The 14,737-nt window shown below is 32.0% G+C and overlaps 1 protein-coding gene across 1 annotated transcript in view; it reads left to right on the top strand.

Moving 5' to 3' along the window:
- Positions 1–14,737, top strand: part of Spec2 (CDC42 small effector protein Spec2) — a 37,183-nt gene that overhangs the window by 17,022 nt on the left and 5,424 nt on the right. The window contains exon 2 of the mRNA XM_085190278.1: positions 6,325–6,667. Within this exon, the coding sequence (XP_085046404.1) occupies positions 6,526–6,667 (142 nt within the window). The 5' untranslated portion in view covers positions 6,325–6,525. The remainder of the gene's footprint in view (positions 1–6,324; positions 6,668–14,737) is intronic.

Here is a 14,737-nt window from a genome sequence, read left to right as displayed (position 1 = left end):
GAAGTAAGATTAAAAAGGCAAAGCCTTTTAAAAGAGCTTAAAAAAGAAATTTTAAATTCTGGAATAAATAACTATTATTTACGAATATTATTATTTACGAATACTTAATATTTTCATTTATTCGTGGTAAAGAGGCAAAGCGCGGCGTTAAGCTTCGTCAACATACAATGCCTCGAAAATTCGGCGAAAAGTGAAGAATGGGAGTATCTTTATGGGAACACAATGACTTAACAGAAGCCTATCCTGCTTTGTGCTGAAAAAATAATGACATTTAAATTAATATACCTAAATAATTTTTAATGCAGATATTTCTTTGGATAAACTTAATAATACTTATTATATAGAATTGAGAACGTAATGATATAACAACTAACACTAGTTTCTTCTACCTACCCCCCAATTTAAGAGATGTTAGACGATAAAAAACTAGATCTATCATTAAAAACACGTAACTAGCGCTACCTTATCTAAGTAATACATCGCGACAAGCTTCAAAAGTGTTACTATAATTATTTTCGTACTGCGTATTGATATAGTTGATTAATTAGTACAAAATTATCAATAAAAATATAACAAAAAAATATTTCTTAATCCAAATAGGTTAAAATAAACAAATAAAGTTGAAAAAGTACTAATACATTAAAACTATTTGGATATACAACATTATGACACAGATTTTTTTATTGAATGAGAATCGAACCCATTACTTTACTCCATTACTAGATCTGAGGAGCAGGTTAGTTAGAGGCCGTTAGTCCGTTATAAAATAAAATAAAAAATGTATGCTGTGTAATTTCGTAGACTGTTATCTCATGACTTGACAATTTGTACAGGTTTCTTTAAGCTCTTTTGTATTTTTTTAGATATAATCTTGTATGGTTATGAGAAATGTTTTCCATGGACATACATACAAAAATACATCAAGAAAATCGTACTCGGATTATTGTTTACATTTTTTAAAAATATTATCAAAGAAATTTTTGAGAAATAAATATCCGGTTGATTCAACTCTACAGTTGTACAATAATAAATGCTTAATTTTTTAAGTGTCTCTAGTACATACTCCGAGTTTTTTTGTAGGTAACATAAATATTTCTAGATGATATGATAATATGAAAAAAAGAGTTAAAAATAAGAAAAAAAAAATATATTAAACATATTATTCCAATATAGTTTTTTAACATCGTATTTTTTAAAATATTTTTTTAATATTTTCTATTGAGGTCATTGAGGTAGTCGTCGGTATAGTACTCGTAAGACGTCGTCGGATCGTAATCGCGATGGTTGTGGATTCGATCCCCACATTTCTTTTTTTCAGCTAATTAAACGCGAACGCTTCTCAACTAACAATGTCTTGAATCGCGCATATAGTGATAACGGAGTGTTTTCATACTAGGTTCCCGCTACTTACTCTGGTACCCTGAAAAGTTAAACTTTCGTAATTTATACAGCACTGTAAAATATTCACATGTTTTGCGTCCACACTTTAGATACTAATTATAACTGTTTATACTTAGGTATGTTATACGTCCATCGCGGGAGTTTTCTAAAGCTATATTTAGAACTTGTTCGCGTCTTACTTTCGAATACATATATTAACTTTATAAAGCTTACAAGCTATTTTATAGTTCATTAGATATATTAAAATGTAGAGAACTGAGTGATTCGCCTCTACAATTACTTATTATTTTAAGGAAACTGTAGTTTTCTTTAAAAATTCGAAGAACACATATGTATTCACCTGTTTTTATGGTTCCGTACTTCAAAAAGCAAAAACGGAACCCTTATAGGATCACTTTGTTTTCCGTCTGTCCGTCCGTCTAGAGAATTTATCTCGAGATCGTGTGGATATATCAATTTGAAATTAATATCAAATACTCAAAACTACGGTCAAGCTAACACAATCAAGCTTTTATAAATTCTTTTTAATTTTTCATTTATTACATTAAAAAAAACGTATATAGGTACTTTTTTAACCAAGCTTTTCCAGTAGTTTTGCATTGTAGACCATGCCAGTCTACGTTATAACCGTTAAAAAATAGATATTAGATAATTTGAAACCACAACAGTCAAAACAAAGTGTTTACATAACCAATAAACAATAAAAAAGTGAATACCTAATTCCTAAGGAATGGTACCGTTGCGACATGGTATCGCCTTACTGCGCGTGCGCACTCATGAGTGTAATTCCAATTAATTGTTCCAATGTGGATCGCGTGCTTTGCTGTTTATAGAACGAGAAATTAGTGTTTCGTCAAATTTATGTTAGGTTTTTAGAAACGGAACCCTTGGATCATTTTGTTACATTCTGTTCTTTCTGTCAATAGCATTCATATCGAGATCGCGTAGAGGTATCAATCTGATATTTATATCGAATATAATCAGGGTCCTTTGGAGCACTGAAAAAATTAAATTAAACGTAAATCGCGTAACCAAAACCTATAGAGCTCTTCCCACGGATCTATTAGCTTGCAGTACAAATGCAAGAAAAAATCCAATTAGTGAAAAGTTATTAATATTTCATACAAAAGTAATCATTACAAACTTATAATTGTAGTTCATTGCATACAAAAGGATTGCATACATCCGCAAAATTTTAATTTGTTAACTTTTATGACTGCCATTGGCATCTATATTTCAGAATATACAATCCTGAAATTGGTAAGGAGCCCTCGGTATACGGGTCCGAGCACTCAAATGGGTTCACTAATTTAGAAGCTACGTTGCCACAGACAGACAGACACGTCAAACTTATAACACCCCTTTTTTGGCGCCCGGGGTTTTAAAATATAAAAAAAAATACTAATATCAAAAGCTGTTCATTTAGATTGCATAAATATATCTGCGATACACGATTTCCCTTTCAAAGTAATCATAGTACCTGAGAAGATTTGATAATAACTTGACGTTGAATAACAGCCGGTGGTACGTGAGGCTTTCCGGTCGACAGTAGCTTGAGATGGAGGCCCTTTTATTTACTTATATAATATTTATATAAGACGATTTAGAAATTACGTTATTTTTAGAAAATACTTGAATTACAGAAAAATAAAAACTATATATTTACTTTCTCAAAAACGGGGCTATGACAAAAACAATGTGATCTTACGTCAAATGAGTGAATGATATAGAGACTGAGTGATGGTACCCCAAAAGGTAGAAATGGAACTCTTATAGCATCACTATGTTGTCCCTCTATCAAAACCATTTATCTCGAGATCCTGTGGAGGTATCGAGATGAAATAAATATGAAATATTTAAATCTAAGGTCCCTTGAAGCGAAGAAATAATTAATTTTCTAAGTCAATGTATAAGTTATAAGACATTTGCCCCAAAACTTTATAGGGTGACGCACTTGCACGCTTATGAAATGTGCCAGGGAGAACGTAACTCAAGCGTTATGGATCATTCGACGAGACAACCATTGCGAATGTTCAAACCCGAAGACAGCCATTAGACATATTTGTTATTTAAATTTAATGTTTACCTTTTTTAACACCCTTATATATAGGCGTGGTGTGGTACAGCATGGGGACGCACCATTCTACCTTTTCTAAGCGAAGGGCAGGTTTTTATACGTGTCATCATTGTTACGCACTGAATTGTCTCTTGTTCTATACACTTTATTTAAAGTGTACTTCCGACTCTATCTACAAAACGGTGACGTAGAGGTTTTTACGAGAGTAGCATTGTAGGGGCACAGCGTGCGATTGTAAACAGGATTGGTTGTGAGTTCGATTCCCACTCGAGGAAATGAAATATTTAATGTATTCATTTCCTCACTTTAGTAACGAGGTAAAACATGTCCTCCAAAAGTATAGAAATACTGCGTACAGCTAAGAAAAGCTCGTGCGTTTCTTACTAACTTTACAATAATTAATTATATTTGAACAGAATTGTTATTTATTTAAAATTAACTTAACTTTCTAAATTACTTTATCTTAATCTACTAATACACATAGAAATAGTATCATTTTTTGTCATATTTAATTCAAAATCCTATACATTTTAATTAAATTAACTTCTCATATCACAGACAACTACATAAAAACCTCTAAAATAAATGTGTAAAGACCGTGTTTACAATTTTAGTAGGCTAAACAAACGTCACCTAATCTGGTCGTAATACTTTCGCCTCCCTGTCGACTCCGATCAGCCGTCAACTTTCACTAGATGTCAACGTTCCTTCGTAACTGATAAACTTAATGGCCTTTATCTCGTGATAGTATAGTATTGGTTGGGGTACCTCATGAATTAAATATTTTTAGACAAGGATTGAGGCCAGTCGTGGCGCGCACGAGTCTGTGGTTGTGAATTCGATTTCCACTTGAAGAAAATAAATATTTAATATTTTCATTTCTTCGCTCTGGTTTCGAGGCAAAGCTTTCGCTACTCAACAAGCAATGCCTCTTAACAGTAACACTTGGTTCTCTCTGCCTATTTTACTTTATAAGGGATACAGCGTGAAATAAAAAAAAACATTTCTCAACAAAACTACAACTAACACATGAAGAACTGTCATACAAGTATTTACATGTGGCATGTACGAGTGCCACAAGTAGCTTTGAAGTCGTCTCAAGCTACGAGCTGTCTCATTCTCAGTTGTAAATTGTTTTGTTTCATTGCGGACGACGTTACTTACTGAGTTCTGTCGTTTCTATGAAAATATAGCTTTATATGTTGTGTGCATGTGTGTGCAAGTGTGTGCAATGTGTGCATGTTGCTCGCTTGTAAATTTTCTTTTTTTTTTTCATTTACAAATATTTTTTCTTTAATAAGTTAGTATAATTATAAATGTGTCTATAGTATAATTAACTATTTATGCACACACAAAAAGCATATTTGTAAGAAAAAGCTGTTGAAAAACTGCATTTTCAAATTAAATATTGCAATAAAAAATCATATACTAAGTTTCATATACAAAGAATATCGAATTTAAGGTTTTCTTGGCTTAAGAATTTTCCACAATGCGAGTTTGTGAGAGTTCTAATTTATTGGCTGGCTGTCCTCCAAGTTCAACATTTCTTATTAATAGCCTCCACTTTTCTTACATTGTAAAGGAGCGGACGAAGATATCTTTTTGCGACCCATTAAGTGTTCTATTCTTAATTTATCTTCTTTAAAAGCATCTACAAATGAATTATGTATATGAATCTGATAATCAATAAAAAGGCCAGTTGTGGCGCCCGGGCACAAGGGTGTAAGTGCTAACGCAACAGGTTGTGGGTTCGATTCCCACTCGATGAATGTCGATGAAAAAAATATAAAATGCAGAAAAAAATTAAAGAAAATGTACAGAATTTCTACATAAATGTCTTATTTATTATCATGATCAGCGAAGTTACAATCTCGTTGATATCTAACATCTGTCACATGGCTTTCACACACAAATACCAAATTATCCTCTTCATCTTAAACTGATAAGATAATAAATACGTAGAACAATGGCTAACCTTACCATACAAAAAATAATTTGTAGATTCGATTATATAAAAATATTCAATAAATTAAGTATGGATTTCTTTAATTTCATTTATGATATTATCCAGCAAACTAATTTATGTACTAGTAATTAACTAATGTGTATAAATATTGCCTCAGCTGCTCCAAAATAAGATAAAAATAACAACAATTTCAGTCTTATCATATTTTTACAGTAGATTTAATGACAAGAAAAATAATTATAAAATAATAATTAACGAATCTTACCGATATCTTTAGTGTTTATTTAAGTATAGTTTATTTAGGTATATCTAAATATTGAAAATCTAAAATAAATTGAGGCTAATCGTGGTGCAGTGGTACAAAGATACAAGAGGGGCCTGCGAGTATAAACACTACAGGTTATCGGTTCGATTTCCATTAGAGAAAATAAAATATTTAATATTTTTATTTCATGGCTCTGGTGAAGAGACAAAACGCGGAATGCCTCCAGAATTCAACGGAAAGTGGGCGCTGCCCAGTGTTTTAATGTTAGACTCCCTTTGCCCACTCTGCTATATGCAGGATACAGCTTGAAACTGCAAAAAAAAGGAAAACCAAAAATATTACGTTTTTTAATAATCTAAACACCACAAAAACAATTATGCTACAATTAGTACAAACATTTCTTCCAATAAGTAAAAGCGCGCCATTTTAAATAATATTAACAGATAACTAATACCAATTATATAAACAAGAACCTCTAAATTGTTTAACAAAAACAAAGTAATTAAAAATATTTATTTACTCATATAAATGAGTCATTCGAGACGTAAATATTAATTAAGCGTTAGTTCGATATTTATTTGAACAGTATTTAAACAGCCATTGTTTTTGTTACAGCACACCGACGTCATGCAGACATCACTATCAGTGCACGCGAGATCAACAGCGAGAACGCGTCTCTCGTAGACGAGCGATAATATTTACAATTTAATTCGCGTATAAAACAAATATTGATATATTATATCGAGATATTCAGAAGTGATCAGTTTTCACGCGTTTTCGAGTTATTGGGGACAGTGTGGTGTTAGACGAACAGATATGGCAACTACTGGTAGTGAAATGTGGCTGCAGTGGTTCGCGTGCTGCATCCAGCCGGCTGCGCAGGCGCAGCGGACTCGACGAAGAATAGACAGGTCTATGATCGGTGCGCCTACCAATTTCCAGCACACAGGACATATAGGTAAGATTAGTATTAAATATGATAATTGATAGTTGAATGGTAAACGCATAGTGCTAAGTCACTATTTTTTTATCTATTCGACCAATAAACGGTCCCCTAAAAGCCCCAATTTTATCACATATTAAAAATTGTTACAATTCCTTTAAAATATCATTATTTTATTTTATTATTAAAATCACAAAAAAAAAATGTTATTACTTTTGTTTATATTTGTTATTGTCTATATCTAATTATATTACTTTAGCTTTATTTATTCATTCAAATAGGCTGTTATTTATTGAATCTAACTATTAGGACAAAGGTCGTTAGTTCAAACCCCACCTACAAAATATATTTGTGCAGCGGTCGTTGTATTCAGTAGTTATGCATTCTAGGTCACGCTATTAATATATCTATTAAAATATATATTTAAAAATGTATATGTCTACTTTAATCTAAAAAATGCCATTAACTTAATATATAGTCGTAAATACAACTTTTCAAAACAATTAAATAAATTATTTTTAAGTAAAAATATCCTCAAATAAAACCTATTTTCTCCTAAATTTAAAAAAGACGTAATTCTGAGTAGTAGGCTGTTATCACATTATCAAGTACTCAAAAGCTATCAGTATAATCTATGCAATCGATGTCTCGATAACTGGTTGTCAATCGCTTATCTACTACAACCTTCTAGAACGAAATAGGACCATATTGTAAGGTTTTTACGGCGTATCTGCCAATATAATATGTATGTATCTATCAATGGATATATAATATTGGGATGTTCTTGAGAAAATCAGTTAATTTGATAATAATTGTAATATCTGCTCTTAAACAGGTATTAATAGCTAATAACGACACGCCAGACGTGGCGCAGGTGCACAAGCGTGACACTAACAACGACAGGTTGTGGGTGCGATCTCCACTCGAAGAAATGAAATTATTATCATTTCACCGCCGAGGTTCTTCTGGTGTCGAGGAACGCTGCTTTGAGTCCCGTCACTGCACACGCAATGCCTCTAGAATTGGGCGGAAAGTGGGGGGCGTAGAATCTTAACCCTATGCTCAATCCACCCGGCTACATGCGGGATACAGCGTGAAGCTGGAAAAAAACGACACTTTTGTCACTCAGAGTTTCCACTTTCTCAAGATTCAGAAATCTCGTTTCATCATCATTACTCACTTCAATCTGCTTACGTGAACAGCATAGAGTTGTTAATAATACAAATTTCTCCGCTCTCCGCTCATGTAAAAACCCTTAACTTATACCAGGTTGACATATGCAAATTGCAAGTGATTAATCCAGAAATTATGAACTTTTCAACTAATAAGGTTAGAAAAGAGTACAGAAAAAGTACTAGAATAAACAACGATCGCTATACGACTTCTAGTCTCCATGTAGAGACCTAGAGTAGCCTCTAGTATGGTTTTTTTTATTTCCATGTTATTATTTAATAGGCTTTTAAGTTTAGCTTTAAATACTTCCCTCGTAAGGTTTCTGTTTAGTCCGCTTATAGTGGACTAAATAAGGAAAAAGTAAAACATGTGTGCCATTCTTCTGCCTTTTATGCAATATATGTTGTCATAAGATTATATTTATAAGGCTATATAGTGCATTGAACTTTATATGCTGTAATATATTAATATATGACAGAAGGTGGGATGTGTTTAATATAATTAATTAACACTTTCTGTCTTGTAGAGTTTGTTAATTCGATTTTTGTTAAAGACTTGTTTATAAACAAAAAAAAATCGCCTTCACAGAATGAAGCATCCCTCATACGTACTGCAGAGTAGGCAGAGAATCTAGTGTTAAGACACTCTGTTCCCAACTTAATCAGCGTTAGATATACGTGACTTATAGATATCCAAAAAAATATAAATAAATTAAAGGTGTATTCCTTACTTTGGATAATTCAAATGTGGCAGTCGTATATAAAAGCGAGAACTTAAAAGGTAAAGTCGTATGTGAATCGATAAAGGTTGGAACATTTCCAACGAAAATCCTCTCGAACCTCTAGGAGAGGGAACTCGTCATACAGACTAGGTCATTTTGTCATAATGCAGGCACTCTCGCTGTTATTGGCAAATTTCAACACAAGTTTCTTCACACCAACGTAGTAAATATACGTATAACGCTTTCTAAATCAGCTACCACGGGACACTATAGCAAGGGAACCTAGGGAACCTTTCCTCATTTTCTACCGAATTCTAAAGGCATTGAGTCTTGAGTGGCGGAACGTAGCTCAACTAAATAAAATAATAGCTTTATAATATTTATAAATAATAGCTATTATTTACTATTATATCTAAAAAGCGATATCTAAAAACAATAGAAAACAAAACAATACATTTATTTCTACCAATGATCTCTGACGCAACTAACGTAAGCCTTTTACCATATAGTACGCATATAGAATTTAAATATAAACCATTACATATTATAATTAAATAGTTATATAAAACATAATTTGTATTCTGGATGTGGCACGTGTGCTCCAAATGTGGCCTAAGAACAGCCGGTTGGTCGTCTTCTTCCGTTTATGGTGGTACTGTCGGGGTGCTGTCGACTGCGTCGTACAAGCTATACGTAATGAATGCGTTAACGAATTGTGCTTTGTGACGTATATATGATGATTTTCTTTTAGATTCAAGCTGTATTCCCCCCACTTGGAAGGGTAGGCAGAGGGAATCTAGTGTTAAGACACTACGTTCCAAATTTTTGGCTGAATCTGGAGGTAATGCATGTTGAGTGGCCTAACTCAATGCCGCGTCTATACTTCAACACCAGAGCGAAGGAATACAAACGTTAAATATGTCATTTCTTCGAGTGGAAATCGAATCTACAACCTGTCGCTTTTACAGTCTTGTTTGTGCCGATGTGCCACGACTGGCCTCAGTAGTACACATTTGACTCATTGTTTTAATAGTCGAACATTGGCTTAATAGATACAATTTGTTTAATTATTTAATTATCATTTACAAGTATTGTAGACAATAGAAATAAGTATATTAGGGCGTTATTTCAAAAATATTAATATTTTAGATAAAACTATTAATACTTTTTAAATAAAATCTTTATTTTGTTGATTTACTTTATTTTTTAAAAAATATACAGTTTGCCAAAAACGCATGTCTCTGGAGGCTCTATTATATTAATCTTTTTAATATTAATTTCGCTTATCTTAGTTTTAGTCTTCATTACTAAGAAGTAACCGTGTTAAGTTACCTTTTTCGCTGACGTCATTTCCTTCCTAGCGATGACTGACAATTTTTTTTAGTAAACATTTAACGAGTAAGTTTGTTATCGTATAACGTTACAATAATTACTTAAATAATGATTGATTTTGCATATTTTTACATATATTTTAAAATATTACAAGGCCGGTAAACGAACTCTAGATATAGGCAATGAAATTAAATAAACAACATCTAAAGTAAGTATTTTTGATTGATTGATTGATTAAACCAATTATATTCTTAATAATTTTCAAAGAACAGTACCGACGATATAAATATATATAATACTCATACAAAAACCAAATTTAAATCGAGTTAAAAATGCAATTTTAAGACCCTCTTTAGGAGGTCCTTGTGCTCTGATATTTAGAAGTCAAACATAAATATATGTAAAGACATAAATATTTTGAAAAATATATATGCTCTGTAGAATGATATAGGAAAGGAAGGTGCTGGGAAAATATGCTTCCTTTTAACACACACAAATACAAGGTGTTTTAGAATTAAGTTATTCTTACTTTACAATAACGTCGAAGGCAGCCAATAACCGATTGTGTGGATTATGACAATCTGTATCTACTGCATTTACGTGCGCCGGCAAACGTCCGCTTTATCTATGGAATATTTTAATTATCTGTGTTAGATCCTTTAAGTAATAAAATAATTTTGATATGTAAAAATTATTTATTTGCCTTTGTTTGATTATTTGTTTAAAGCTAAAAGTGTTGGCCAAGAACAAGAGGCACAAAGTGTGAGGGTAAACGCGACAGGTTGCGGGTTCGATTCCCACTCGAGGAAATGTTTGATATTTTCATTTTTTTGCTCTGGTGTGGAAGGCGCAGCGTCTAGTCTCATTATTAGACTTATAATGCCTCCAGATTACATCGGAAAATAGAACGGAATGTTTTAAAACTAGTCTACCGTGCAAAATGCTGGGTTAGTTTTAAATTACAATATAATCGAAAACGTACAAGTAATTTTTAAAAGTAATTGATAAGACCATTTAACATATGGCGAAAAGTGAGTAATCAGCAACACGCTCGTCGGGCTTCAGTGAACTTTAAATGGTATTGAATTTTAAATAATTTGCTAAAACACAGTTTTTCTTATATAACTACTTTTAATAAGAGCTATCATGAATGTGGAGGGCGAAGTATCGTAATATCAGATTCCAGGTTCCCTCTGCCCACAAAAAATGGGACATTTCTTATGTAATATTACTATAGTTTTTTTTATTGTTATGAAACAATTGATGATATCTTGATTCGGTAATAAAATATTCAACTAGTATAATTAATTATTTAAAAATGATTTTTCCTTTATACTCTATGTTTAATATAGTGCGCGAGAAAAATATTATAAATATTAGAAATATATAAGAACATCATAGTAGAAATACATAAACATCGTAGACAAGGTTCGGCCTTGAGAGCCATCACCGATGTTTCGAAAATTTGTCAGAAAATGGGAAACAGAGTGCCTTAGCACTAGATACTCTCCGTCTACCAGTGTACGCGGAACACAACGTGAAGCTAATAAAAATAAATACTTAAATACGAAATAAAGCTTATTTTATTATTAAACAATTTTATAACAATATCTTGTGGATGACTCTAACTACTTTTTTTATAAACTATAATCAAAAATACATAAAAGGAAGAGAACCATTATATTTTAATATGAGTTCTAAAACTGATTTATGTTGAAATTAAGCTGAGTTTTTCAAGATATAGAAGTAATTTCGTGTAATACAATAAATATATTGTATCTTTTCCTTTTAATGTTTCTTTCCTTTAACTTTTTTATGGTATTACTTATGTCCAAAGAGGAAATGTATGCAATAATAAAAAGATGAATCAGCTATACTCTAAAAACTATAAATGTAATTAAGTATAATAAACTTAGCGACAATTAATTATAATTTATACTAGTTTATTTAATTCATATATATTTAGTAAATTGAAGAAAACAAAACAAGAAACTAACTGAATCTAACACATTTAACTTCACACAAATCTAACCACACTGCAGTAGATAATAATACATTTAATTTCGACTATTTCTCGACTTCCCCCTACAATAAACAACGCGATCAATACATTACGCTCCGTACATTAGAATAGAGATAGGAATAACTGCTTTTGTCGTTTAAATTTAGTATATCAACGTACGTAGTACGATCAAAGAGTTGTGGCCACCTTAGATAAGCTATAGATTGCAGTGCAGATTTCATTTTACGATTTTCCTTAGTTTTGATTATTTTCGTCCATATGAACAATGCGCAAAATTTCAGAAATCGTAACGTCACAATGGCCACAACACGTCGGACGTACTATACATTGAATGTTGTTCAAAATAAACTAAGTTCGCCGACGCGACTAAGCTACGGGTGACTCATCTCGAGGACATGAACGTGTTGAGATAGTTCGAAAACAACATTTGAATGTACAGTGTTTTACAGTGTTATAGGGTAAATAAATCGTTCTCAAATATAAGATCGATCTTGAGATGCGTGTTTCCTTCATAAGCTTACAAATTCCAAAAAAAAAACTAATATGGCTATCCCTATGTTGATTTTTAAAACTCATGTTTGTCAATGCACAATTTTAATATCTTTATTTATTCTACTACTAGTGGACCCGAACGCGGCTACGCCCGCTTGAACTATACGAATATTTATTAAATATATGTATTTATGACATTATTTTCAGTTTTCAATAGAGGGATGCGTTAAGCAAGCTCATTTTGGGTGACGTTTTCTAACAACGAACTTTGCAAATCGTTGCTTAGCAACGACGGTTGTTCTAAACATGGCGGAATAAATTGCATGTCAAATTAATAAGTATTATAATATATTGGTATATATCGAAAATATTATAAATATGAAAAAAAAAGTATCCTATATTCATTCCGAGACTCTCAAGTATCTCTATATGAGTATTTTATCACAATTAAATTAGCGGTTTGACCCTGATTGCGTAAAAGACAAACAGACAGACAGAGTTACTTTCGAATTTATAACATAGGTATGGATATACAATATCATATTAAATAATACTAAGAATAATTAAGTAGACATTTATATTATATCTCAACCCAATTCTACAATTAGCTGAGTAATAAGTATGAAATATACTTATTTAATGTTTTTAACAAATTGTTTCGACATCGCATATGGTTTCATGTAACATCACGTGGTACCATTATTAATAAACTAACGTTCTATATGACTAATACGAATATTTGGATATAATGTTAAATTGTAATTACGTTAAATTGATCTAAAAATGTTTAAAAATTTAATTTATCGTTATTTGCGTTTAAAATTATAGTCAAAAGATTTTTTTTATTAGTAAAAACAACCATTAGGCCAGTCGTAGAGCAGAGACATGAGCATTGGAATTGATATACCTTAATTAATAAGTAAAGAGTGTAGAAAATGAGAGAGAGTAATGTCAGCAAGTTTTAATAGTGTTAAGATCAGACTAAAGAGACTAAAGAGGTTCATAATTGATCTATTTTTACCAACACACATCCTTATATTATAGCTTATATATAGAAGAATGCTATTATATATGACCCATTTAACAAGTATGTTACTTCCCACAGGGATCTATATAAAGATTAAATATAGGGTTGAAAAGTTAATTTCATATATAACATCGTTTTTCTATAAAATTGAATAATAATATAATTTTTAAAATTCACTGTAGCTTCTTCTTCTTTGTTGAGGGGCGGAACTTAACGCTGCGCTTTGCCCCGACATCAGAGAATGAGCATCTAGCAATGAAATATTTAAAACTTTTTTATCCACTCTGATAACGGAGCATAGTACGTCGTTAAGCTCCGCTACTCAATTACCGGAATTTCAGAGAGGAGACTAGACAATTAAACCCAAATTAAAAGAAAAATTGTAACTAGACAACGAAAGTATCTATATATTTTTATTTTATTTATATTAAATGTAGTTTAAATATAAAGTAATGTATAAACTTTAAGCAATACAAAACATTGAGAGACGTTCATTAGAGACGTAAATAAAAATTATAAATAAATCCCTTCATAATAGCAGCGAAATCGTGACATGAGTATGTTTTTTTTTTTATTTCACATAAACAGACATTTCCGGCAAGTCGGCCCTGAAATTAATCATAGTGTTTTTACTTTACTCTTGCGAAATATAACTGTTGTGGATATTTATATTTACTTTATTTATAAACTAATATTGATAGAGGTCGTCGTGGCGCAGCGGCACAAGGGTGTGACTGTAACGTGACGGTTGTGGGTTCGATCCCCACTCGAGGAAGTGAAATATTTATTTACGTTTATATTTCCATTTCTTCGGTCATGGCGTCTGAGTTCTGCCACTCCACACGCAATGCCTCCAGAATTCGGCAGGAAGTGGAGAACGGAGTGTCTTAACACTAGGTTCCCTATGTCTAGCCTGCTGTGTGCGGGATACAGCGTGAAGCTAATTTAATTTTTATTTTTAATATTGTTATATTTAACATATTGAACCCACAACCAATCGAGGTTACAGGTTCTTTGTGGCCCTGCGGCACGACTGGCCTCAATGACATATGTAAGTTTTCATTTCTTCGCACTGGTACCAATGTCAACATAGGGCGAGCGAAGTGTCTTAAAAAAACCTCCGTAGGTACTAGCTGCACTAAAAAATAGACATAGACATTATGCCATAAGACATTGTAATAAGATACAAAAAAAAATCTAAAGATGACACGCTGGTTACATTCCACGTGACAAATATAATCCAGTATAATTGATATTACCTCGTAAAGTCATAATACTATAACAGCTAAGACCTTAAACTGAGGTCGTTTTAATACC

Source organism: Heliconius melpomene, chromosome 9 (assembly GCF_056956725.1).
Source record: "Heliconius melpomene rosina isolate 202511_hmr_F chromosome 9, ASM5695672v1, whole genome shotgun sequence".
Taxonomy (NCBI): domain Eukaryota; kingdom Metazoa; phylum Arthropoda; class Insecta; order Lepidoptera; family Nymphalidae; genus Heliconius; species Heliconius melpomene.
Note: the sequence above shows the minus strand (reverse complement) of the source record. Positions and strands in the feature narration are given on the sequence as shown.